The following is a 27,566-nucleotide window of genomic DNA, read 5'->3' on the forward strand; positions in this document are numbered from 1 at the left end:
TTAATTATTCAGACAAACAGAGCCACCAAGAGCCAAAAAGCCCTACTGCTTTAAAGAGCCACATAACGCATAATCACCTTTCAATTAATTCAGTGATATATGTGGTCATTATGTCTGAGAATATATGAGAATCATATGGGTGCTGATCATTCCACCTCTTCAGTGTAATATTTTGGTGATCGGCTGCTGTGCAACCCCCTCACCCTCCTACTTCGTGTGTTTCTCCCTGTCTGCATACCCTTCTGTGCCCTAACCTGTGTGTGTGTGTGTGTGTGAGTGTGGGCATGGTTTGTTCTTCCCTTGGCTGGGCCAGGTGCAGGCCATAGTCTTCACTCACTTCCCCCCACCCTGCTCAACATTACTGTAAATAAATAGCACTATTGATTCACTGTAATTCTTGGCTGTGTCTTGTGTCAGCGCTTGGGTCCCCACATGTCCAACCTGTCACAAATATATTGTTAAACTGTTAATAAATACCATGTAGTGGATCTTGAAATATTTTTTGGGAGGTCATTATAAAGCTGCATTTGCTGTTTTAAATCTTTACAGTCACTGAATAAATGGTTTGTTTCTAAGCACTTTGTAAAGCATGCACACACGTTTGCCCTCTATTAAATGTTTAATAGGTTACAAAAGCATTTACTAATGTTTATGTCTAAGTTCAAACTCATGTATGAACAAACCTTTAAATCTTGAGAGCTACATCACTGCAGCTCAAATGAAAAGGGTGAGTGAGGTGAAAAATGGACAACATAAATTCAACATTACAAACCAGCAACAAAACCAATGTTACAAAACTACAATAACCCACCATGTTTTTCTTTGGCTTAATGTTGCATGTTAACATTGTATTTCTGTTTCCTAAATATGTTTAATATGACGATCAGACAATCAGGGCACCTATACACCTATACAATATTTAATGGAGCCAAATTAGTTTTACTTGATGCAATGAATAAACCATTAACTTCTCAACTATCTAAATAATGTTTGTAGATACTTTAGTATTTATTTAACTATTTAGTATTGTTTTACCCCTGTAGTTGAAACTGAACCTCTTATTATGATTAGAACAATGAAATGTTAACTTGAAACAAAAAACTATGTAACATCACAACTGTATGCAATGAAATAACCAATGTAATTATTAGGTGAATAAATATGTTCAAATGTTTAAATATCTATAAAAGTACAACTTTTGTTGTGACACTTCTCTCTTTTGCTGTGTAGCAATCCTGTTCCCCAAGCCGAGTTGGCTCATCTGTCTTCTTTTTTTTTTAAAAAAATAGTATTTTCCTTTTCCAATCCATTTAAAAGAAAATGAATATTAAAAATTGTTTTGTTATTTAACTTAGGGTACATTGAGTTAATTATTCTTTGTTAGTAATCTGGACTGTTTTGTTATTTTGGTTGTGTTATTTCATTAGTTGACTTTGGTTTACATGTATTTTTCGTTAATATTTTGACCATTATTTAGTTTAAGTTGGTTTATATTTGGATTGTGTTTTCTTAATTTCCCTAAACGCTTAAGTGAAACGTTTTGTTCAGTTTCTTTTGGCACATATTGTTTATTTGCTCAGCTTTTCTTAACTGTGTATTGGCCAGATGCCCCCATACTGTGTAGTTCCCTCTCCTACAACAGAAGACGTTCTAGTACACAGTAGACAATCCGATGCAAATCTCACAAGGTGATTTTTTATTCTACCTCTAGAATTAATCTTATTTTGATTCTAGTTCTGCGGTTTTTGTTTTGTTTTTTTTTTCTTTTTGAGATGTAGGCATGTGTATATACAGTTTTGTTCATCTAATGCAGATTTAAGATTAATAAAACCCATTGGAGAAATGGTAAAAAACAAAACAAAACAACAACAAAAAAAAAAAAGAGGGGAAAAAGTGTGGACTGACTTTTCTTTTTTAGAATTTAAAGTTCCAAACAAAAGTGATAATATAAAGTCTATAGATCTGCATCCTGTTGTGATGGTTCTGAGATGAGCTGTTGGTGGCTCATCACAATTTCAATGCACATTAAAAGCACTAATATACCAGTTAGACTATAAGTGTGAAAGAAATGCTTCAGTTGATAACACTGGGATGGACAGACCTATAAACATCAATACCGAGCTGAGTTTCAACGTGAACTTAATGTAGCATTCGTTGTGTGCCTTTCACTTTGTGCAACTCTCTGTGTCATTTCAAAAATGCTATATCATTTGTCAGCCCTCAAATTTGTCTTTTTACTTGCCAGTTAATGTATAACTTTATGTGACACAGACTGTAGTCATCAGAAAAAACAAGAGACACTTTAGTTCAAGTATGCTTTCTCATAACATTAATGCAGGAATATGGGGAAAAAAATCCAGTACAGCCAAAAGTACAGCCAAAAACCACTGGACTTTGAAATAGTTTGTCTCAGCAGTTGAACAGAGGGTTTATTATTATTTTTATTATTATTATCATTATAATTATTCCTCCTATTTTATTTTAAAATCCCCTTGCTCTCTGGGAAAGCCTTATTGTAAAACAGCGTCAAGCTATAAAATGGTTAAACCATCCACTAAAATTGAGCCTTTATAGTTTGTTATAAAATAATAGTTATAATCATAATAATCACAGTCCTTGTAATCATAGTTGAGGAATAATTATTAAATTAAGAACACAAGTATACTGAAAAACTGATTGACATTTAGTTCTTGTGAAAACTGGTCAGGTGAGTGTGAGCAGGAACTGAACAACTTTAAAGGTCTAGTTTAAGTCCGATGTTACATCATTTTACATAATTAAACCTAAAAAGAAAGGATCTTACTGCTGATCATTTTATGTAAAGGTTTATTCTGCTTGGTTTATATACTAATTTCCCTCCAGCCTTCTGGATATCCCATAATACAGTATGGGGTTTAAAACTTATGAAATCACCAAAAGCCAAGCTTTGTCTTTTAAATCAAAGACTATTAACAAATCACGTTTCAGGAGACTGGTTTCTTCATTAACCCTATAATGCCATTTGTATCATATTTGATACATTACATTCTGTGGCCTCCATGTCATCCACATTAACATTACTAATGCCTGTTTAACGGCCCATCTGCAGTCTGAAAGGCTGCTGGGGACTGTAAGCCATTCACCCTGGAGAGGAGTGTAAAAAGCAACGTGTGTGAATGTGTCGTTAAAATACCTGCTCCAACCAGCAGGGACAGCACTGAATATGGATATTAACAAACACACTCACACTAGGTCCCCTCTTGGTAAATTTAAAAAAAAATTCACCAGAGGCCTTAACACATGATTCTATGATGATTTAGAACATGACCAAGTGGGGACCTAAAACATGTCCCCTGTTAAATTTTTGGTTCCCTGTTGGTGAGTATGTAATGACATTGAGGTCCAATGTTATATATATTCCAGCTGCATACACACATCAAAGTGCAAATGTTTTCATATTTTACGATATATCCAGCCTACATTATGTAACACTAATAAATATATTTGTTGGTGTCAATAACATGTTGTAAACATCACTTTGACAAAATACAACTTTCAAAAATCTGACTGTAATAATGCCATCTTTGATTTACCAAATTTCTATCTGACCCTTAAATGTTCCTATATACCTCACATCTATCTATACTCCACGTCTATGCATCTAACTTGATCTAGCTGCAATGAAGACAGAAAGAAAAATAACTTGGAAAAACAGCTGCTTTGCCTTTCTGACTGACTCCAGCTGTCTGCAGTCATCATCACGTGTTGCCGAAGGAGTGAGTTGCACCAGAGGTACCAGCTGACATATTGTAACCATCTGAAAAGAAAAAAAAGACAGTGACAAAGTGATTACATCTGTGGCAAAACATCTGACAAGTGATAGTAAAACCAGACTTAATGGCTGTGTTCACCAAAGCATTCTCACCAAAGGACAGCGTACTTTTGTAAATTATTTGAGATGGGTGCTACATATTTATGCTACTCTTTTAAGTGCCAGCAGTGTCACAATTTGTCACATGTTGCCCCTTTGTAGTGGACTTCTGCATCTACACATTACGCTCTTGGTATCCTTCTGTGACTGCTGTTGACATGTGAAACCAGATATAAACAAATTTGTTGAATCATTTTTAATTATAGATTATTTTTATATATAACTTCAAGTGATGGAGGCTTTTTAGCGGTATCAAATGGAAAATCAACACCACTTTACGATAAAAATTAAGATACATGACATGAATGTTTCTTCCAACGTGTTTTGGCTCGCGGTCTTCATCAGGGTCATCAACAAACACATTGCAAACATTTAAATAGGTAGGTATGAAATAGAAAAATTATATAGATGTAAAAAAGTACATAAACAGAACCAATCATATACCTCCACATATATATCAGCCAAAAGATCATCTGCAAAGGTGGGTTGTTTAGGTAAGAATTAAAAGGTAAAAAAAGTATTGTCTTAAAACAACTCATTGTAAAAATATGTTACAAAACTCTGAAAAACACTTTAAGAAGTCATTAATTGAAAAATCTCATTCATAGCCCCTGAAAATAGACCTTTTTACATTAAAAAAGTGTTTAGAAAAAGTGGGGGGGTTTTTGTTCTTCAGTGTGTGCTTTTTTTTTTAATTCTTTACGTTTTTTTTTTTTTAAATAATGTCTCTTGTTAGTCGTTTTATTTTTCCTGCATATGGCATTTTAAAATTATCACTCTAATGCCACCTCCTGCTGCTGTTTCCCAGTTCAGGACTAAAAATGGTGGCATTCATGTCTTGTTTGACACTCCTTTTGCCTCCATGTTAGGTTTTTATTGGTCCAAAGTCACATGACCTTTTAAGCCACCCACCTTTACAGGTAATCTATTGGCTGATATATATGTGGATCTAAATATTATGGTTGTATTTTTGTATTTTTTTTTTACCTCTTTTAATTTTTTTTTCAATTTCATACCTACCTACCTAAAAGCTGTTTGCAGTGTGTTTCTTGATGACCCTGATAAAGGCCACATTCCGAAATGTGTTCTCTAAACTACAAATGCTGCTGGAGGTCTTTGACTTTTTCATTCTCCATGCACCTTGGAAGTTGGTGAAGTTGTGCCAGAAACCCACTCTGCTTCTACAGTGAATGTTTTTTTCAAAATGTTGTGTCAATTAATCAAACAAATATTGAGATATTTTACTATGAAAGTGAAAACGTTGATGTGCTTAGTTGGATACAGGAAAAGTCAGAGGATCATTGGGATTCAACAAGGAATGACTGCACAAAATGTTATGGCAAATCATCCAACAGTTATCAAGATATTCCAATCGAGACCAAATCAGTGCTCTGGTTAACATAACCAGCTACACTAGCTTTATGAGATTTAATCAATGATCTTTCTTTTCTTAATTGTTCTCATACCTCTTCCTCTTCTCCAGTTCCGGAAGAAGCCCAAACCACTTGTTGATGAGGTTCCAGCGCTGGTAGTCTTAAATAAGAATTAAAGCAAAAACATGACCAAAATTTTAAATTCTGCCAACAAAAATAGAGACATTGTTAATAAAACTGTTCTTACCCTTGTTCCAGCTCCGGAACTTTGTGAAATAGCTGCTATTTCTGACCGCACCTGAAAAGTTAAAGATCAAAAATCAGCTCACTGCTAATAAAGTCAGACTCATGTTTCAAAAACATGCTTTTAGTAAGATGTTAAATCCAGTAGTTCTCTAAACTACTTTCCATCCGATAAGCAAATCTGCTGATTTTTATTTATCTATTTTTAGCATTTTCAGCAGTGATTCAGAAAGAAATCAGAGGAATCTCGTTGAATGTTTTTATACTTGTGATAATAATGTGAGCATGCGGTTTAGCTTTCAGATTCATGGATGTACATCATATCCACTGTAGCATGTTTTTTGAATGCAGTATAATTTTCAGTCATGTCAGCTAACTCCATGACAGTTTTAGCCCCAGATACAGTATTACATACAGATATTATCGATAAAAATCACAATGGTTACTGTAACAATGTCCAAGAATGTGGTTCACTATGTATACTCCTCCCTCTGAGATAAATTTCTTTGTCAAGGGACACCTGGCCAAGAACAACAGTGTAAGGAAAAATTACAAACAGAGAACAATAACCACAATTAAAAACATTTAAGATAAGCAGTAACAAGTACAAATATTAAAATACCTATGCACAATAACATGTGCCAATTAAATAATGCACCCTTGTGCTTTTGAGAGCCTTAAAATCAGGCAGAGACACCAAATTTCTTAGGTTCATCCTTAAACGGAAATATTTGTAAATGTTAAATGGACTGCTCTTGTATAATGCTTTTCTATTCCTCTGACCTCTCAAAGCACTTTTACACTCCATGTTACATTCACCCATTAATACACACATTCACTGACCGGTGGCTGGGGCTACCATACATTGTGCCACCTACTACTCAGTAACCATTCATTCACTCACACACAATTGGAGAAGCATCGGGTGCAATTTGGGGTTAAGTATCTTGCCCGAGGGATACTTTAACATGTTGTATGGAGGACTTTGAGATCGACCCGCTGACCTTTTGATTAAAGGATGACCCACTCTATCTCTGAGCCACAGCCACCCAAAAGAGAGATAACTTTAAACTTTTTTCCTTGAGCAGTAATTAAAAACAGTCTGTACATTGGCCGCAGCCTCCATGATGTAAGAAATGGCATAATATATCACTGTATCATCTGCATAACAATGTTAGTTGGCACTACCCACACTTTGGCCTCGACTATTAATATCAACCAAAAAAAAAAAAAATAAATAAATAACAGCAGACCTAAGGAGGAGCCCTGGTGTACACCATTGCAAGTGTTTAGCCAGTTAGAGGTGAGCCAATCAGATATCTTACTTTTCCTTTTCAGCAGTACATTTATATATTTTTCATTAGCAATGTAATATTAGAGAAAAAAATGAATGTGGATTTTAGCTGTGAATGGATTTCCCTTTTTATTATGTGAGCAGTTGAATAAACCTTTGAATATTGAGACTTACATACCTTTTTGTCCAACAGTGTTCCAAACACCAAAATGAAGAAACCCTTCAAAGAAAGACACAAAGAGTAGAAAAAGAGCTTTAGTGACAAAAGGCATACTCCTTATTCACAAGACAGAATAATTTTACCACAATATAGAGTGACATATGGAACAGTATTAATAATAATTCCATTTGTACCTGCAGTGAATTGAAGACTGCGAATAATCCATGCACTGCTAAATTGCGTGTCACCATGGTTCCAACTCCCAGACCCCAAGTTAAACCAAAAAGAGGTGTAAGGACAGCCAAACTCCTGGCAATGACCACCAGAACGTTTCTCTCAGTTGCTTGTGCAGTGTCTTGCAGGGCCCTTCTCCTCAACATTTTGTAGATCACCACAAACAGTATTAAAAAGTTTATTGCCACTATTAATAGTGCAGGGATCACAAAGGCCAGTAGAGCCTTGGACTCATTATAGTTAAGCCAGCAACCATTTCTTCGGATGTACTCTCTGTTGGGTGCAGTTACAGCAATAGTTATTGCTGCGATAATAATAGGTGCCCCATAGCCGAGACAGAATCCAATTGCCAACATAGAGTTTTTGGACAATCCCTCAAAGACACTAACTGTGCGGTAGAGCAACAGCAGACCTGAGGCTAACATCCAGAAGAACAGGGCTAGGTAGAAAAAATGGATAAAAAACGTGGCTGCAGTGCATGCTGAGTAGCCTCTCTTCAGCGGTTCTGGAAAAGCCGCCCCAATAAAAAACCAAATGTTTGCAACCAGGAGAGACACTGCGATGTTAACAATGGAAACATGACGTAAGTATGATGTGTTGTTCCTTCTTATTTTTCTCCATATGACAGCTTCAATTATGAGGCATATGATCAAGGAAGCCATAGATATGCTGACTCCAATGTAGGTTATGAAAGCCAGTGCTCGGTTATCTGAAGTGAATGGTGACATGAGTATAGAATACGAGGTCAGGTGGTTGCAGTTGCAGGTGACGGTTCCATTTTCGTTGTGGACCAACTCGCAGCCCTCGTCGTCCCAACCTCCGAGATTATCGAAGAGGCTGAAGTTCCAGAAAACACACTTAGGATCCCTCAGACTTTCATTTAAAACGTCGAATGTGAACGAAACATTATTGACAATGCCATCAGTGTAAACAAGCACCACTCTCCCGTTGATGAAGGGGGGTGGGAAGGTTGTATTCTTTTCATCTCTTGCAGGGAGTACATTTTCCATTGAGGCAAATGTCATCACAGTGATGGAATTATTTTGTCCATCAGACTCATGTATGTCTGTCTCCACTGCAGAATCAAAGAATTCAATTTCAGCATTGAAAGTATCTACATATGTAGTTTTGTTCAAGAGAATAGAGGGTGTTTCAATGTTAAAGGAGTCATTGGTCAGTGCTCTTGTTACAAACTCAAGAGACTCCAACAATTTTGAGCTGGTGCTTCTAGCTATTAAGCTGTTACTTCTTTGTTTTAAGTCAGTTCTGGTGGCGTTGGAGTTTAGAAAGTTCCATGATTCCCTTGTTTCATTTGTGGTGAGGACTCCTGCAGTTTCAAGGAAATTCTAAATCGAAAGGAAAGAGGATATTAGATCATTTGGATTTGTGGTGTATATAGTTTGACTTGTGCAAACCTCAGCAGATGAATTCTCATACCTCCATTAAAGTTTTATTTATGGGAATACCGAGTGATGCGTTGGCTACATTGTTGAGTATGTCAACAATGGCATCAATGTTTGCAGGTGATTCAACCACCTCATCAGTTAGGTTGACAGTGACATTACTGAGTTGTTCCAAGAATTCTGGCAGTGAATTGTTATTCAGGGACTGTGAGATTTAAAACAAACACACAAACAAAAACAAAAAAATGTCAGCATCACACAGGATCTCAAGCATCAAATTAAAGTTACTTTTGTTAGACTTTGGCGGTATCAGGGGCTATACGGTAATGATATTTAGAAATTCTGAAGGTCTGTTTTTCAATACTGTCATAAATACAGGTGCTCATCTTCCAATTAACCCATGAACAGCTCTGTCCAAAGGTGGCTTATGGCAGCAGGATCTCACACCAAAAACACTGCATAAGTGGCAGTAGTTAATGACTTTAGAATGAGAATGGGTTGGATTTTTTTAACACACCATATACATATAAAAGAAATTTATTGTTAATATATATATATTTTTTTACAGTATATATATAGACTTATACACACACACTAGTAAGTACTAAAAATTCATTCACATATTCATTTTAACCCTATCCTATACTGCAAGACAGTTTAAGCTCCACCTTTAAGAGATTTTAAGAAATTCTAAGTACACATTGGTGATGATATTACTACATTTAGGCCCCATACCCCAAACTGCTAATGGCACATTTCTGCTGTATGGTACCGGCTCTACTCTACTCGCTTATTTTGGTTTTCCATTAGGAAAAAGTACCTGGTACCTGGTACAACCTTTTTTAGTACCTGCTTTCCTGGGATTCCGAATAAAGCCGACCGGGTACTAAGAGGTACTAAAAGGTACTAAAAGGTGACGTGAAACACTGCAGATCACTGACTGGTCTGAATGAACTGACTGAATTGCCAATGTGTCATTAATGCACTGCACGCACAGAATACCTTGAACAGCGCAAACAACAACGCTATTGTAGCAATTGTGCAAATGTTCCACACCTTGCTGGCTGACGAGCATGTCCAGCGAGTGCGAGTCTGTGTGTATGCAGTTCAAATAACGGGGGGAGCTAATGGGAGCTTGGATCCCCTGAAAGCCTCCCTTAAGAGGTTTAGGGGAAGATCTAAAAAATTGTTCACTTTGGTGTTGTAGATTGAATACTTTCTGCACATAAAGGTTAATTAAATAATAAAATATAGTAGTAATATGTCAATGTTTTCAAACATCTCCATTATTTAACTTCTGTGTCTATCCTTGCTTTCGGCCATCTGTGCATGACCTGGTGCTGCGCTCAACTTCCTACATTTACGCAGTCACATGAACTCCAGAAGGGACAGAGAGAGAGAGGAAATGTTAATGGTGGGTATTAGTGGAATCTTTTTCGCAGTAACCCTGTTAACACGCGCGCTGCCGCACACTTTATGAATGTAACGTTGTAGTGGTGGTGTGCACCGGAAAATGGGGCTTCCCTAAAATCCACATTGTATTGTGAACCCTTTGTTTATGTGTGTGTTGTGTTGAAACTGACGTCATGGCAGTGTTGCACGGCGTCGCTATAATGACCAGCTACTCTGAGGCGGTACTATCTTCGAATGGAAAACCACCCCCAGAAAAGTACCTGATACTAAATGCGAGTAGTGTAGAGTAGAGTAGAGTAGAGCTGGTATCATGTAGTGGAAACACGCCATAAATCTGGCCTTAGTGATGACATCATTTGGTTTTAGAAATAGTTTACCTCAGATTGCACCAGCAAGTCTTGAACCGGTCGTAGGATGCACATGTCTGGCGTTTTTTCTTTCCATGTTCCATTTCCCAGACATTCTGCCTCTCTTTCCCCCACTCTGTCGTCCGGGCAGGGAGCTACAGATTCATCACCAATATTTCCAGCACCAAATACGTCATCATTACAAACAAAAGCTAGAGAGAGAGAAACAGATTTGACATTAATACTTCTTATTACAGGAAAAATTGATCTTGGAATTGCTTTCAATGCTCTGTAATGTCTGGATTAATACTTACTGTCTCTGGAAAACCGGAATGTGATATCTCTCATAAAGTTTGTGTGGTTTTTCACTTGACAAATGAACGTCTTTGGCGAATTTTCACAGTCGGAGGCAGACACATTAAACGTATGGATGATTTTATTGCCTGTGTTTAAACAAACAAACAAACAAACCAACATTGACTCACTGAAAACACTACATTGTGTTTGCACATTATCTTAACATTTTCATCTACACTTATATGTACAAGAATTCTGAAAAGCTGATTTCCCCTTTGGTGCTTGCTGTTTCAGGATTACCTGTAATGGACATTCCTAGCAACATAACCTCATAGGGGCTGTTGACAGAGCAGTTCAGTTGCTCTGTCCTTCCATCCTCACATCTAACTGTTTTTCTGACAGGGCTCACTTGGATTATGGGTGTGATGAATGTTTCGCTGGAATCATCAAGTTGCTGCCGGAAGGATACGTTGTCATTTCTTTTCAGCGTGCATTCATAACGTCCTTAAATTAAAGGTGAGCAACAGTTAATGTCAACTCAATGTGAAGCCAATCAACCTAAATCAGATACAGTGTATACAGAAAGAGACAGAATAGAAGTGACATTCTTTTATAATTTCCATTTCCATTTCCAACATTTTGTGCCACAAGCTTTGATTTAAAATACTTTATTTGTATCCATGAATACCAAGTCAAACTAAATAGAAATAGCAGGGTTTACATATGTGCACTGTAAATCTTGTGTTCTCCTTTTCTATTCTGTTTCAGTTTCATCATATTATTTGTGAATTAATTCATCAGAATACTGCAAGTTCTCCATATATGAAAATGGGGAAAAAGCCAAAAAGCCAGTCAAATCACTTTGTTTTTACTACAATGAAGCAAGACACATAAGCTTTCCTGCAGAAGTATCCTTTTTTACAATTGTTGTACAATATGAAGACATATCTTCTTCTGCACCTTGTTCATAGACCAAACAAACATCAGTGCACTGTTAATCAATTTGCAGGCTAGACAGCCAATTAGCTGCTCTGCTACAGCATGTTAAACAGCAATATGACCTATCACTTTGGTTTGTTTAGATACCGATGTGGTCATTTCTCTAAAATACCTCTTCTAAAAATGAAAATACCTGTCAATGGCTTCAGCTTTGGCATTGAATTTAAAATAACAGTAACAATATTTTTGACTTGAAAAATGATGAACGATACGTTCAACTATCATATTGCAATTGGAAAATTAATATGTGTAAAAACAAGTCAATTTCTCTGGCATTTCAGTAACAGGATTTTTTTTTTTTTTGGTTTATATTTGTTTATGACTATAATACCACATTTTGTTTCATGAGGAATTGCATTTGTTTAATATGCTGCTAAGAAGATGGTCACTCAGATATAGTTCCATCATTGTTCAAAGAAAAAGATCATACTTTATGTTAGTTTTAATAAAGCATTAAATAACATTACACCCCTAATATACTGTATGTATATTCACACACACACACACACACACACACACACACACGTTTGATTCCGTCACAGAGGGGTTGCTAACTACAGTGGCTGATGCAAAAATGCTAATGTCCCTATTTCAAGCCACTGTTGGGGCAACATGGGACTGTCTATGAATGACCCACCCACAAAGTAGATTTAAGCATCTCATTTTAAGGTTGAGAAAAAAAACAATTATTATTTTCAAATCAACCTTATTATAATATATTTTGCCTTACTAAATTCTCCCCACTGAAAGTGAAGGGCTTCTGACTTTGTCTCATATACTTTTAAGAGTTCTCCATATTTGGAATGGTTGTTAAAAACAAAAGGAGTCTTATTTGAATAAATGGTTACATAACAGCCAATTATTTAGTAATGGCTTGGGGGTGTGTCTGTTAATTACTGTTGCATATTATTCATGATGAAACATCGACAGGCATTCATACCGCTTAGTCGGTAGGAAAAAAAAGTCATCAAGGATGTGTCATCAACAGAAAGCGCTGCACAATGAAGATAAGTATGATTACCTGCAAACTCTTATTCTGTCAAGCATGAACCAACTAATACTGAAGGCAGTGCACGCAATTTTTTTTCTGATGATTTCTTGACTTCTCCATTGCTCTCTCTTTCCAACCTGTAGAGTTCTACTGGTTAGCTAATGTTGTCATGGTTTGCACTCCATGTTAACAAAAACATGAAACACAACTTTTCTGGTTCTGATTCAATGCATTCTTGGTGGAAATGTTCTGTACTCTTCAAAAATGGTTACGGGAACTAGGACAGATCTTGTTCAATCAATATTTGGGCCAAAATGTTGCCATCTGCTGGAATTTAAATGAGTAGATAAAAAAAAGTAAAAAAAAAAAAATGTATGTATAAAAATCATAATATTTAATTTTTAAGAACTTTTTGCTGTCTTTTGTTGTTGTTATTATTATTATTATCATTTTAATTTAACTAATTTTAAGGTAATTCTCTTGTTCCTTGACTAATTTCTTGCTAATTTGGGGGTCATTTCTTCTTTTGTTGCTCTTTGCCTTCTTCCCATGTTTTTAAAAGACACCAGAAGACAGCAATTTGCTTACGTTTTAAAGGGTAACTGAGATATCTCCCTAGCTCTTTGTTATTGTTCTGTTTTTATGCTTTAATACTTATACTGGATTTTTGTTACATCGCGGTTTTGTGTTTCTTTCACTTTTCTAATTTTGCGTTTAACTTTTGGTTTCAAGTTGATAAATGTAAAAGATACTGATGCAAAAATCAGTCATTATTACTTTAGAAATATGAAGCCATTTCAGCTGTTTACTTAAATGTAGCTATGTAAAGGTAAAAGCATGACTACATATTTTAAAAACTTTTGGTCAAATTACTTTACTGTGGCGAGGTAAATTTTTTTGGCATGGTTGGGTCAGGCTCAGCAGTCGACACAGTGTAGGTACAGTTTTGCTTTTTAATACAAGCCATTCACTCACCAATCAGAGCTCTGTATTAACACACTTTAATCATTACGCTTATGATTTCACCTGACACATAAATAAGTTATTTGTTGCTTGCACCACACTGGATCTATTTCTTACCTTTGTCCGTACTAAAAAACTGTGACACAGTGAGGACCGATGCTCCATCCTGGACTGAAAACATGTGTAGACTGTCTTGGAGTATTTCAGTATTGTCACGTCTCCACTCTGCTTGCCATTCAGTTCCGAAATTGAGATTCTCTGGTGGCGGCCCACATGTCACATTTGTTCTATTCCCAGGAACTACTGGATCTGGGTCAAACTTTAAAACATTTTGGCCTTTTGGAATAAGACACACAAGAAATAAAATGTATTTAAAATTATTATACCACCTCTGCAAAATTATCAGATGTACTTAAGTCAATTGTAAAGATGAAAGCAAAATGTATATCTCTGAAAATATTTTCAAAAATGTAAAAGTCTTACTGTCAAATCGAATTGGGTATGTTCGGGCCAGCTGTGAAAATATCCCTGCTTTTAGGTTTTCAATTTCCGGTTCCTGAAAAGACGTTGCTGTTATAGCATAGTCACAGATGGTGCTTCCTTCCCTGAAATGCACAACTGAGTCACAATTAAAATCCAATAACAGGGACAATGTCGTCCAGTTATTATCATATTATATCTGCTCTGGAAACTGACATTAACCACGCACAAAAAGGTATGTAGGGGTACTTGATGTGCCACATAAAAAAGTACCCTAATGTAGAGTTCTGCTCAAAAAGTTTTCACTTTGAAGTAGGATAGCTTTTTATTTTAAGGTTGGTTGAAAAAAAATTGACACCCAGATACTAAACAATATTAAAAACAAGTATTGGATGCAATACTCATTTGCAACAGAATTGATTCCAAGCTTCCAGGAAGTGTGCCAGGCTCTGATGCAAATTTAACATTGTGGCCAAAAGTGGAATTACACCATCTGGGTCGATCACGTGATGCTCACAGGCACAGAAAGACTTTTTTCCAATGGACTTTCATCGGGAAAGAGACGTCTGTTAATCAGTGGCTAATTTTTGAGTGTCAAAACCCCTGTGAAATGTCACTATCTAGATTTAAACAAGGGTTCAAAAAAATTGGAAAGTCTAAAAGAGCTGCAAGATTATTTTTTTTAGACTGGCATTCAAGCTAGTGAGGTGCTTATCCAAAAGTCAGTCGCTCCACCAGCAGAAGTTTCCTGCTCGGGCAAACTCAACAACACTCTGCTACTTTATCTCTCTAGTGTGCATGCCTCATGGGCCTGTAGATCTGAACATTTTTTTTTCACTTCATGTGCCAATGAGCAGTAATGAACGGGGTCCCACCTCCATGCTGTATCCAGAATTTACAAATACATCCATGCTTCCCAATAAAAAAAAATGAATAAATAAAATAAAATTCTATAACATAATTTTAAAAATGATATTATGGTAATTATAGCTATTTCTTTTTCTCAAGACATTTTTCCTAGATTAAAAATAATTTTCTAAATCTACTTAATACTTACTCTTTGTGGAACATTTCTTGCCAAGAGAAATCACACAAGTTTGCTCAGGGTTTCAGAGTTGAAAATACTTGTTAAAAGCATCTGAGCAGCATGAGAAAAGTGATGTTGCTCCAAGTTTTAAAGGGTTAATACACAGGGACTCTACTCTTACAATTTCATACTAAGGTGTCAAACATTATTTGCTACCATTCTCTTATGTAAATATTAAATACAAGTAGCCTAGGATAATGCTGATATAGTTCCTACAAACCTGAAACCAACCAAACTGTAAATGGAAAAGTATGACAAATTCAAAATCAAAATAATAAAAATTTGACTTACCGGATCTCAATTATCCGTGCTGCTTTAAAACCGGGGATGTGTTTCTCACCTTGAGTGGTAATCTATTAGAGACAGTGACACAGCCCGCTTGTTATTAGCTCCACTGTTAAATTTAGGAACACGTGTCACATAGTGGCACATTCATTACATCAACATTGTCATGAAAAAACTGTATGACACAAACAGAAAAAACAATAAGACTTACAGTGTTCATAAAGTCTTGGTAGACTTCACTGGTTGAGTCATTGAATGAAGGATCAAAATTCTGCTCCAAGGTAAACATGAGCCTCCTCTCTACACAAGTTGTTATCACAGAGAAACAGCATCATGAGATACTAACACATTCTTATCCCAAGTCATCACATACTACCGCTTCGTCATTGGACTTCTGCGTCAACACATTACGCTCCATTTATCCACCTGCATTTGCTTTAAAAAATATGTTTACTATATATGTTTATGTAAGTGTAACTTAAAATAATAATTTTATTCAGCTAAGGGAAATAAGCACATGCCGAAATAGCTCAGTTGGGAGAGCGTTAGACTGAAGATCTAAAGGTCCCTGGTTCGATCCCGGGTTTCGGCAGTCCATGGGGATAATTTTCTACACGTTAGGCATTATGTGGACAGCAAAGTAAGAATTTCATTGTACAGGGAAACATGTTTCCATACTGTGCATATGACAATAAATACTTTGAATTGAATCTAAGTTATGTGAAATAATTATTTTTAGGAAAGGCTACTAATGTAACCTTTGATATGTCTACTGCATCCACTTAAGGTTCTATGTTAACACATCTAAACCTTTTCAGTATTACCTCATGTAAAAACTAAAACAGTTAAAAGCAACTGGTTTCCAGGCAATTCTTTAGTAAATTCAACTAATTCAGGTTAAAAGTGTGGCTTGGAATAGGCTACAAAGGCACATAGTTATATTTAGGCAACAAAAGAATATGGCAACCAATGAATGGATGTCAACAAAAGCGCATGGTTAGGATTAGGGTATAAAAGCATGTATTATTGTTTAGGCAACAAAAGCACATTGCAACCAATGTCGAGGCATCAACAAAGGCAAGGGTTAGGATGAGGCTACAAAGGCAGGAGTGGTTTAGGTAACAGAAGTGAGTAGTTGGGTTAAGGAAAAAAGAGTCATAGTTTGCCTCTACATTCATGTCTGTCTGACAGGCGGCGGATCATAACACGGTGAAAGGTTCCATCTAGCTGCCTTACTAACTAGCACAAGCAGCTAATCATACTGACGCCAAAGGTGACTTTTTAACATTGAAAGCAATGACAAAGTGTGAGTATCTGACAACTTGAGAATGAAAATGTGCTTGAGATACATGTCTTTTCATCCTTTACATGTTTTTGTGTAATACCCTCTGTTGTTGTTGTTGTTGTGACCATTGTTATTGTTGTTGTGATGACCGGCGTTGTTGTTGTTGTGACCACTGGCGTTGTTGTTGTGACCATTGGCGTTGTTGTTGTGACCACTGGCGTTGTTGTTGTGACCATTGGTGTTGTTGTTGTGACCACTGGCGTTGTTGTTGTGACTGTTATAAAAAAAAAAAAAAAATCTGCAGCACGTTCTAATGCTCTTTAAGACTGATAAATGCTTTTTTTCCCCCAACTCTGCTACTAAAGACTCTTAGATTGTTGATAGATTGTTGAAATATATCCATTCAAGACAAAGCAATAAATGTTTCCATACCAGGAGTCGGCGATGGACATGGAGCGACATCTGTGGAGCAATATTGGAGATTAATTAATTGAGCCACGTTCTTGTGGATTTAGATATAATCAATATCATCAAACTCAGATCGCTTTAGAAGCGACTCTTTGTTGAGCCAAACCATGTTTAGGTCAAAATACGTAACACAGCCAGATACAATCAACGGTTTCCCTTTTTGCAGACAGAATCGTTATTAATGGAACAGCTACATAAGAGCAATGCTTACTTGTGACTGGTTCACAGAACTCTCCGTCAGAAGGAAGTCCATGAATGCACCTACAGGACTGACTGATGGAATCACTGCATGCACCATAGCGGTCACACTTGTCACATGACCAAGCAAACTGCTCTTCACACTGACACTGCAGTCCTCCGGTGGAGTTTTGGGCACACACTTGAAGAGATGTTTCAAAAAACGTCAAATTAGACACTGCTTGATAAAACAGCATTAAATCATCCGTTTAAATAACAAAAGGAAACAAATAAGGCAGCAAAAGCTCTTACATGTGGTGAAATTTAAGTCTAATATTGTTACAGATGGACTGAGGCTGTAGGGCAGAGGGAGACTGGCCACCCTCTCTCTGTATGTTTGAATGAGTGGTTCAAAGGAGGCCGGGAGGCTTAAATCCAGGACGACATCAATGACCAGCAAATCTGTGGAGGAGAACAGCAGAAACACAAGTCTATCACCATCAAACACAGCAATTTTCAAACACTTTTCACTGCAGCAGTCATCGTGGCATGAATTATGCTGATCTTATTCTGGTAACTGACAAAAGTTAATAGAGTGCTGCAGGGATGACTTTTTTCTACCTGGAAGCCAGCGTCGCCCTGGTTCCTTGGTCAAAAAGCATATGGGATTACTTTGAATGTAATTGTGAATGTAATTGACAGAAGAAAAAATCTAACTTTAGGCTATGATGAACTACATGATGGTTGTCATCGCTGCCACTATGAGGCTGTAAAGTTGTGTTAGGTGCGGCTCATTGTGATGACCTTGTGTAGTGTCATTCAGCCACTTGTTAGCCAACACCCTTTTTAAGACACATAAAAGCTTCAGAGGTCACAGTGAAGTTTTTACTGAGGTACTTGATGTTGTAGAACAAAACATGAAAGTCTCTTCAGCTTGTGTTAATCACAGATCTTATTTCAGGCTTCTTACCAAAAAACAATTTAAATTGCCCATTGACTCTGGCCTAGTCCATAAATAGAAGTATATTTTTTAGAAACAGCTTTTTCTATACGTTTTGGCCTTTCGTACACATGCAAACAGAGTTTTTGGTCACTGGAAACAGTCATTTTGGAAAACTCCTGCCAGGGTTAAGATATTCGGAAACTCCTTTTTCAACATTTATGACAGGAGTTTTTTGGCTTGCATCCTTTGTTTGACTTCAGAGTGTGTCGTTATCTTCGCCTGTAACAAATTGCACGGCTGAGCAGCGCATGAGGGCAACCTCACTAAACTGCAACATGTTGCACACTCTTGGTATTCACACTGACAGCGTTGTTACTGTGACACTTCTGCAGAGCTGCCTGCTGCTGTGAGTTCTTTATTTTCGCATTCATAAGCACATATTCCACTCATTAATGAAGTTGTTCAAGCTCCTGCAAAGTCAAAAACATGACCCTGCACATGTTTCACAATAAAGTGCCAACAACTGATGGGACTCTGTCAAAAAAGATGTTGTCACAGGACTTTTATTTTGAAACAGAAGCAGGTGAGTTTGAGTGCAGCAGATTTATTTGTATTTACTCATCTCTGTGACGGATAAAGACATTGAAACTGTAATAAAAGGTGGTATAAAGATTGAGAATTTATACAGTTGTAAGAAGTGTTTTAGTCGTCTGTTGTCTAACAGTTGAGAGTTTAATGGTTGTCAGTAGTACTTCTGTTTTTTTTGTCTTAGAACTGAGAATTCTCAGCCACATATTGTTAAAACATGGAAAATGCTTTTGTGCAGCAGATACAGTTTTCTTGACACTGCCAGTGTCTTCCAGGGAAACTTGATTAAGGCTTTTTGATAAAAACGTCTTTCATACATTGACAATATTTAACAATGCAACTGGTAAGTCATTTGTACTTAGTCCATGCAAAGCAAAGATAGAAATATTCCCCTACCAGAAGTCGGTGTTGGCGTTGTTATGATCATTGGCGTTGTTGTGGCCATTGCCGTTGTCGTTGTAACCATTGGTGTTGTCACTGTTAAAAAATATAAAATAAAATAAAAGCAACATGTTCTAATGCTCTTTAAGACTGATAAATGCTTTTTATTTTCCAACTTCTGCTACTAACACTCTTAGATTATTAAAATATGTCCATGCAAGACAAAGCAATAAATGTTTCCATACCAGGAGTCGGCGATGGACATGGAGCGACATCTGTGGAGCAATATTGGAGATTAAATAATTGAGCCACGTTCTTGGGGATTCAGATATAATCAATATTATCATCAAACTCAGATCGCTTTAGAAGCGACTCTTTGTTGAGCCAAACCATGTTTAGGTCAAAATACATAACACAGCCAGATACAATCAACGGTTTCCCTTTTTGCAGACAGAATCGTTATTAATGGAACAGCTACATAAGAGCAATGCTTACTTGTGACTGGTTCACAGAACTCTCCGTCAGAAGTAAGTCCATGAATGCACCTACAGGACTGACTGATGGAATCACTGCATGCACCATAGCGGTCACACTTGTCACATGACCAAGCAAACTGCTCTTCACACTGACACTGCAGTCCTCCGGTGGAGTTTTGGGCACACACTTGAAGAGATGTTTCAAAAAACGTCAAATTAGACACTGCTTGATAAAACAGCATTAAATCATCCGTTTAAATAACAAAAGGAAACAAATAAGGCAGCAAAAGCTCTTACATGTGGTGAAATTTAAGTCTAATATTGTTACAGATGGACTGAGGCTGTAGGGCAGAGGGAGACTGGCCACCCTCTCTCTGTATGTTTGAATGAGTGGTTCAAAGGAGGCCGGGAGGCTTAAATCCAGGACGACATCAATGACCAGCAAATCTGTGGAGGAGAACAGCAGAAACACAAGTCTATCACCATCAAACACAGCAATTTTCAAACACTTTTCACTGCAGCAGTCATTGTGGCATGAATTATGCTGATCTTATTCTGGTAACTGACAAAACTTAATAGAGTGGCGCAGGGATGACTTTTTTCTACCGGAAGTCAGCGTCGCCCTGGTTCCTTGGTCAAAAAGCATATGGGATTTTTCCACTGGATTTTGGATGATTGTAAAAAATAAGCTCTGTGGTAAACAAATGTTTATGATACGTCAGGATTTTGTTATGCAAGATAATCTACACAAATAACCACTGTCATGATTTTTGAAGCCTAAATGTAATTCAGACGGACCAAATTTCACACACTTCACTGTGTGCAGTCATCACAACATGTGATATGTTGCCCACGTGGTGCCCACACTTTTTTTTTTTTTTTAATTTTGGGGGCTAAATAAGACAATGTGAAAGTCAAGTCAATTCAAGCCAATTTTTTATTATAAAGACCATTATCACAAATCACAGTATGCCTCAGAGGGCTTTATAGGAGAAAAACAGTACCTGGGGGCGAGCTGCTTCTCCCATCAAATGAGTTTATCATATAGTATATTCTGAAAGACAAGATGAGGGTCTGCTGGCCACTATTGGGCCCCGGGGCCAGACTTTGGACAATACTTCTTTATTTATACAGGTAATCAAGAGTGACACAATATGTAATGTAATAAGTATCCATCTAATGTAACTGTCAGAATTACTTATTTAAAAATATGTTATTGTGATTTTTATTACCTTTGCAATTTTAAGAATTTTAAATTTGAAAGAAATAAATTTGCTCAGGTTTCAAAGGGTTAACTGTCTACATGCAACAGATTCCTCTCTATTTGAAACTAAATGAGTTTGTAAAGTCTTTGCAAAGAACATATGCATCTACATACACAGATGGTTCCTTGTTTCATGATTCAGAAAATAAAAAAACCCAAACTGATCTTATTAAAACAAAGAAAAGACACTTTTCCTACTACAGTAACTGTGAACAAACACAGTGAGATTTTGATGCGTACAAAGCACCATCTACTGATGAAGAGAGGTAATTGCCCTAAAATCAAAATTGATAGAAGGCTACATTAATGATTTACCTACAAATGTTCCTGAATATTTTCCACATTTTTAATTAGTGGCAAATTAAACACACAGAATGACCACAAAGCAACTACAGGCAAAACAACCACAATGAGACACAAAAAAAGACACAAATCAATCACAAGGAAACACACAGTGACTCCAAAGCAACACAAAACAACCCAAAAGACACAAAATGACCTCAAACACACACAATATTACCTCAAAAAAAGACACAAAACAATCATAATGAAACACAACATGACTAAAAGGCAAGAAGACACACAATCATTCAGCTGTCATTAGTGTCATTATTTACACCTGTGCGTCTCATCAAAATGTCATCTGTGAAAAGGGTGGGTTGGCTTTGATTTTCATGATGTCTAGCATTATAAAAAAACATTTTAATTTTATCACTAGGGGTTGACAAATATTGTTTTTTTCAGGGCCAGTACTGATACCAATAATTAATAGTTAATGAGACCGATAAACAATAAATGGAATCAATATGCATTTACACTAAAATTGAAAATCTTTCTGTCAATATATAGAATTTGGAATACAACAAACTCCAACACAAAACTTTGTTGAAATGCCTTTTGCGAATGTTTAATCAAAACGTATGCTTTCAACATCATATACACCAAGTTCCAAGCAACTTTTTTGATGAGGTCCTCCCATGCTGACACTTTGTTTGTATTTCTTAATTAATTAATTTTATCGGCAATCATGCAATTAAACGCTGATATAGATAATCAGCAAAAGGCCAAATAACGGCCATTATCGGGTCGCGTCCTAAAATCCAAGAAAAGTCCTAAAATCCTAAAAATATCCTGAAATCCTAAAAATGCCCTAAATTCCACGGATCACCCCTAATTCCTAGAAATTTTGTAAAAATCCTGGAAACATCCTGAAAACCTAGAAAAATTCTAAAATTCTACAAATGTCCAAAAATCCAAGAAATGTCTTAATATCAAATGAACGTCATTCAATCTCACAAACATTCTAAAATCAAAGAAATATCTTACAATCCTAGAAAAGTCCTGAAATTCTGGAAACATCCTAAAATCCTTGCAATGTGCTAAAATCCCAGAAATGTCATGTAATCCTATAAATGGTCTAAAATCCTCCAAACATGCTGAAATCCTAGAAAATACCCCAAATCCTGGAAATATTTATATTTATACCCTAATATTTTGCAAAAGTGGCCCCAAAGCAAAACAAGTTGAGAATCCCTGCAATAGGGCAACAAAATAAAAGGGTGTTGTACCTGTTGTGTTGATTCCTTCCAGCTCCTCTAATTCATTTTGGATTGTAATCTGAGAGGAATTTGAGGAATCTGAGAAGATATAAAATAAACATAATCACAGTCCATTCTTTGGTGACAAGAAAAGGACACATTATGAATTCTGTTTGCACTATCATAATGTGCCACATCGCTGGGTCAATATTGAGCTTGCAGATTAGTCTGTTTCTCTGGACAAATATGAGACTCACCCATTCTTTTTTCTCTGGCTTCTGTGTGTGCTGTACCTATCAATTCCTGAAATGAGCAGTTTTGATTAATGATTAGTAACATTGTACTTGTGTTTGTCCACATATACCAAAACATGTAACTTAACACTAATTATACACAAAACCTACTACAATGACAGATTCTATAAGTCTGGTGATGAATCACATCAGTTGCAGTAGCTCTTGATATGGTACTACAATCTTGAGTGTTAGACCTTATGAATTATTCTTCTTACCTCAAAGAATACACTCATAGACTCTCTGTATCCCTGATGCTCCAGGATGTAGCATATAACCAGAAGAACGACCGTGAATCGTAATGCCTTAGGTAATGCCATCTCAACTACAGAGGATACAAGCAAAAACACCAATCGTTACTCAGTCCATTAGAAGGCATGCAGGCGTGGATTTAAATGTGTAAAGGGACCACATTATCCATGTCTGTCCAGACAACAAAATCATCTGTATTTGCATTCAGACGGACGACCAGGAGTGGGTATACAGGATGTCGCATTAAATCAGTAAATGTTGTATTTTCAAACCTAATAATCATTAGCAATGATATAGTTGAGTTTTCTTATTAGCACATAATTATTTATGAAAACGGTTTTCACATTCTCATACTGTACTTTTCATCTTTCTCTTTTAATGACATTTAAATACTTTGACTTGATTGGCATGATGCATTACTGTACATATTTCCAAAGCATAAAAGTTGCCATTAATCACATTGCATCAACATCAGTGAAATAAACTAAAAGACAAATACTCTCTCTATATATATTTTTTATATATAGTAGGGACGATAACAATTAATAAATGATCAATTAATCAATTGTGAAGGATTAAAAAATATATGCTATATGTAACTGTGAAATTTGATTGAGGAAAAAATGCATTTGGTATTTGAAAAAAGCAAAGTTGTTTTCTTTCTCAATATGTATATATATACGTGTGTGTGTGTGTTTTTATTTTTATTTATGTTTGTTTTTTTCGGACTCAGAAAAATGAACTCAATTTACACTAATTAATTCTGCTACTCTGTCTGTACAGTTCCAAAAGTACTAATAAACAGTCCAGGTCCAAAAATAAAAAATGAGTTCATGGCTGCAGATGTTTTAATCATGCCGGTAGTTGTCTTTTCAAAAATGCAGTAGGCCTACCTTCCTGTTAACTGAAACTTGTGATTGTCATTCAAGTCTGAAGTTATGATCTCAGCTCATTTACATATCTCCCATTGTGATCAGCACGTCTTCTGAAATGAACAAAGCTTGCTTACAGTGGGGACTTTCTGCCAGGTTAACTTGTTGGCTTAAATCCAATGTCCTGGTGAAAGAGCCAAGTTCAGATAAAATTCTTTAAATCAAAGCTCCAAAGCAGTTTTTCAAACTTCACAACTCTTCCAATGGGTATTATTTAGACTATTCAATGATGCACAAAAAGCAACAGTGCAATAAAACTCAAAATTTTTGATGAAGTTTGTTTACAAGACTGGCATGCAAAAAGAAAATTCTGGGATTATTTAACCCTTTGAAACCTGCAGCAACATGTTGTTTCTTGGGCTTGTGCACATTGGTAAGCTTTCTTTCAAAAACATGGGGGAAAAGGAAATGAGCAGCTTGGCATGAAATGTCCCATATATTGCAAGAAGTTAGTAGATTTAGAAAAATTTTTTTGAAAAGGGAAAAATTTCTAGGGGAAACAAGTAAAAAAGCTAAGGGAAAACTATACTATAATCACCACAATTACATACTTAAAATGATGTTACAAAATTATCATATTTTTTATAAATAATAATAACTTATTTATTTATTATCAGTTTCTTGCTAATCTTTGGGTCATTTTTTCTTTTGTTCTTCCAATGTTTTTGAAAGAAATCAAGCCTATTTTCTCTGAAAATTTGAAAATAATATAAAAAACTATTTAAAAGGGAGATGACTTAGAAAGAGTGTTTAAATATTACAATAACTAAGTAACATATTATAAAATATGTAATTGTGATAACTAACTATAAATATAATTTTCAAATTGAATGTACTTATTTCTATTTATGCAGTTGTGGATCCGTCATCCGTTGTTTGTTTTAAAGAAGAGAAAAAAAAGATTAAAAATGTAAATTGGGTTTGGTGTGAAAAAACTGGAGATTTTATTTTTAAGCCATATCACCCAGGCCTAAGCCTTACTTCTTAAGATCTCACATTTGTTGATACTTCACTCCAGGATGTTTGATCCATCTATCTTTTAACATCACTAAAACCTGATGGTTAGGATTTCATTAAATGCAAAGGATCAAAAGTGTGTAGAAGTCTGGGGGATAAGTCTTGTCTTGGGGAATCCAGACCCTGTCGAATGTCAAAGCCTGTGTTGACACTGAAATATTTGATGACCAAAGCCAAGTTCAGTCAAGCTGTTGCAGTCACCTAAACAGAAGCATAACTTATTTACACCTCTGTAGCCTTCAGCAAAGTTAGTAAGAACAAACATCTAAAACCTAAAAAAGTTGATATATTCAACTTGTCTAGTACATACAAACAACTTAATAACTGCTCCAACTGTTTCTCTTGCAAACACCAAGTAAGTTTGCAAGTGTTTGTGTTGTTACTATATTTTCATCCCGTAAACAAAAATTGTTAAGTCATGCTTCCTTTAACCTCATGATACTGAGAGTGTAACACAAGATTTATTCACTTCCTGGAGATCACTCACTTTCTCATGCTAGAGAGCAAGTTTTGATTCTAAAAATGTTCTGAGAACAATTATGCAACCAATGCAATGTTTTAGTAATGTTTTCAGTGGAATTGTTTCTTGAATATCCGAGAATGTTCTCCTTAAATTTCAGGGTAACTATCTAAAACAAACAAAAAAAAGTTAACATATTACATTATATTTTAATGAAAAATGATCTGTTGTCTCAGGTCTCAAAAACATGTTCTAAATGTTGCTTTGAAGTTGTCCTTCCTTTGTTCTCATGTAACATTGTGGGAATGTTTTATAAAAGAACATTTCACGATCTGTCACCTCTCATCACCAAAACATCCTCAGAATGTTGCAGTTAAAATGTTGCATGTTAGTCAGCATTTAACCTTACATGAACATTTTTTGAAATTATGAACATCCTTAAAATGTTCTTTGAGCATTACATCAAAATGTTTTCTTTAAAAATGTATTTGTGGGTAACGTTGGCCAATGTTGTGGGAACGTTCCCTGCTAACTGGGCTATTTTGTTCTGTTATCATCTCCATCTTCAAAACTTTGCTCCAAAACAGTCCACTTAAATTACTTAGCTCCATTACATCGACTCAGTTCACTTTAGAAATGATTGGAAATGAATTTAACCCTTTGAAACTTGAGACAGTTGGCTTGATTTCTTACGAAAACATGAGAAGAAGGCAATGAGCAACACAAGAAAAAATGACCCCAGAAATTAGCAAGAAACTAGAAAAATGTACAAGAAAATTCCCTAATAAATTTGTTAAAAAAGGAACTAGAAAAAAATATTTCTATATTATATTAATTCTTTAACATAAAATATGTAATCATGATTATTTGCTATAAATATGAATTCCCTGAGCTTTTTATTGCTTATACATTTTTCTCTTGCTTTTAATTTTTTTAATATATTAAATATAATTATTTTTTGCAGTTGTGGAACATTTTTTATCAAGTCATCAAGTCAACTCATTGCCTTTTTCTCTCCATGTTTCTGAAATAAATGTCACTCCAGGTTTCAAAGGGTTAACGCTAATATGAGATGAGATTTTTATAACCAGCTAGATGTTATATTGTTTGTCAGGAAATTCATAAAAAGTACAAGAATATTACCTGAAAATTAGTAACAAACCAAAAAACCAACACTAACAAGTAAAAACAAAAAAGGAGAGCTCAAAAAACACCAAAGAAGAAAATAATAAAATAAAGTTTTGTTAAACATTTCTTACATCACTCAGTTCAAAGGTTCATACACTTGTGAAAGCTGAGAAAAGTGATGTTGCCCCAGGTTTCAAAGGGTTAATATTCTGTATTTTTGTCGATGTTTTGTTCTTTTAATACTTTGAACTGTTGAGAATGAAAATGTAATCAACCAGTCAATCAACAGTCTGCATATTTCAGCCTTCTTCCTTGTTCCTTTTACTTTGACTGATTTACTGTAGCTGGATCCAGACATTTTCACACAGTCCCCACTGTCCTCTGGCTCACCTGGTAGAGTGTTTATAGATTATATCATTCTAGCCTGAGTTCTTTGCAGCAGTCCAGGTTAAATTCCACACCATTCCCCCTCTCTCTCCCAACTTTACTGTCTACATTTCTATCCTATCAATAAAAGGCAAAAAACATCTTTTCAAAAATTATCTAAAAAAGCGTTGTATTCTATTCTAGTTATAGCTTTCACTTCTCCCAGTTATCTCGTAATAGCTATGGTTAGATCTTTCAGCGCTGTTTGATGAGTTTGGAACTAGAACAGGCTGAACCATGTGCCTTTGTTTCCCAAACATTACATCATGGCATCCATAGCATCATACTGAAACATCAACAGCAGACGCAGACCGAGAGCATAATGTATACTCTATATGCTATTCATTTCTTATGTGAAGCCAAAAGTGAATTGAGTTCTTTGAATAACAACATAATTTTCGAGTATTTGTAGCATACCATGCTAGTCGCCTATGTCATGTTAGTAAGAAACTTCAACAC

General features: G+C 35.9%; 3 protein-coding genes and 1 non-coding gene across 5 annotated transcripts in view; 2 read left to right on the top strand and 2 right to left on the bottom strand.

Annotated features, from left to right (window-relative positions):
• LOC121955418 (adhesion G protein-coupled receptor F4-like) lies at positions 1 to 16,880 on the bottom strand. 2 transcript variants are annotated; one of them, XM_042503371.1, is made up of 14 exons: positions 16,865 to 16,880; positions 15,691 to 15,779; positions 15,486 to 15,547; positions 14,111 to 14,232; positions 13,745 to 13,963; positions 10,975 to 11,178; positions 10,692 to 10,820; positions 10,408 to 10,589; positions 8,652 to 8,822; positions 7,175 to 8,560; positions 6,999 to 7,040; positions 5,531 to 5,581; positions 5,377 to 5,443; positions 1 to 3,796 (listed from the first exon to the last, which is right to left on the bottom strand). In XM_042503371.1, the coding sequence occupies exons 2-14, from the start codon at positions 15,766 to 15,768 to the stop codon at positions 3,738 to 3,740; spliced, it is 2,772 nt and encodes a 923-aa protein (XP_042359305.1). In that variant the 5' UTR covers positions 15,769 to 15,779; positions 16,865 to 16,880; the 3' UTR covers positions 1 to 3,737. The 2 variants fall into 2 exon arrangements, with proteins under 2 accessions (XP_042359305.1, XP_042359306.1); XM_042503372.1 differs by lacking the exon at positions 10,975 to 11,178.
• trnaf-gaa lies at positions 15,999 to 16,071 on the top strand. Its single transcript has one exon. It is a non-coding gene; the product is annotated as a tRNA-Phe (tRNA).
• Positions 16,367 to 27,566, bottom strand: part of LOC121955904 (uncharacterized protein PB18E9.04c) — an 11,908-nt gene continuing 708 nt past the window's right edge. Inside the window, exons 2-13 of the mRNA XM_042503988.1 lie at positions 23,111 to 23,217; positions 22,857 to 22,902; positions 22,630 to 22,698; positions 20,095 to 20,244; positions 19,817 to 19,984; positions 19,567 to 19,596; positions 19,337 to 19,417; positions 17,722 to 17,871; positions 17,444 to 17,611; positions 17,197 to 17,226; positions 16,956 to 17,038; positions 16,367 to 16,399 (exon numbers count right to left, since the gene is read on the bottom strand). Of these exons, the coding sequence (XP_042359922.1) occupies positions 16,367 to 16,399; positions 16,956 to 17,038; positions 17,197 to 17,226; positions 17,444 to 17,611; positions 17,722 to 17,871; positions 19,337 to 19,417; positions 19,567 to 19,596; positions 19,817 to 19,984; positions 20,095 to 20,244; positions 22,630 to 22,698; positions 22,857 to 22,902; positions 23,111 to 23,212 (1,110 nt within the window). The 5' untranslated portion in view covers positions 23,213 to 23,217. The remainder of the gene's footprint in view (positions 16,400 to 16,955; positions 17,039 to 17,196; positions 17,227 to 17,443; positions 17,612 to 17,721; positions 17,872 to 19,336; positions 19,418 to 19,566; positions 19,597 to 19,816; positions 19,985 to 20,094; positions 20,245 to 22,629; positions 22,699 to 22,856; positions 22,903 to 23,110; positions 23,218 to 27,566) is intronic.
• LOC121955905 (trace amine-associated receptor 1-like) overlaps positions 27,316 to 27,566 on the top strand; it is an 8,408-nt gene continuing 8,157 nt past the window's right edge. Inside the window, exon 1 of the mRNA XM_042503989.1 lies at positions 27,316 to 27,451. Within this exon, the coding sequence (XP_042359923.1) occupies positions 27,316 to 27,451 (136 nt within the window). The remainder of the gene's footprint in view (positions 27,452 to 27,566) is intronic.

This window comes from Plectropomus leopardus, chromosome 16 (genome assembly GCF_008729295.1).
Source record: "Plectropomus leopardus isolate mb chromosome 16, YSFRI_Pleo_2.0, whole genome shotgun sequence".
NCBI lineage: Eukaryota > Metazoa > Chordata > Actinopteri > Perciformes > Serranidae > Plectropomus > Plectropomus leopardus.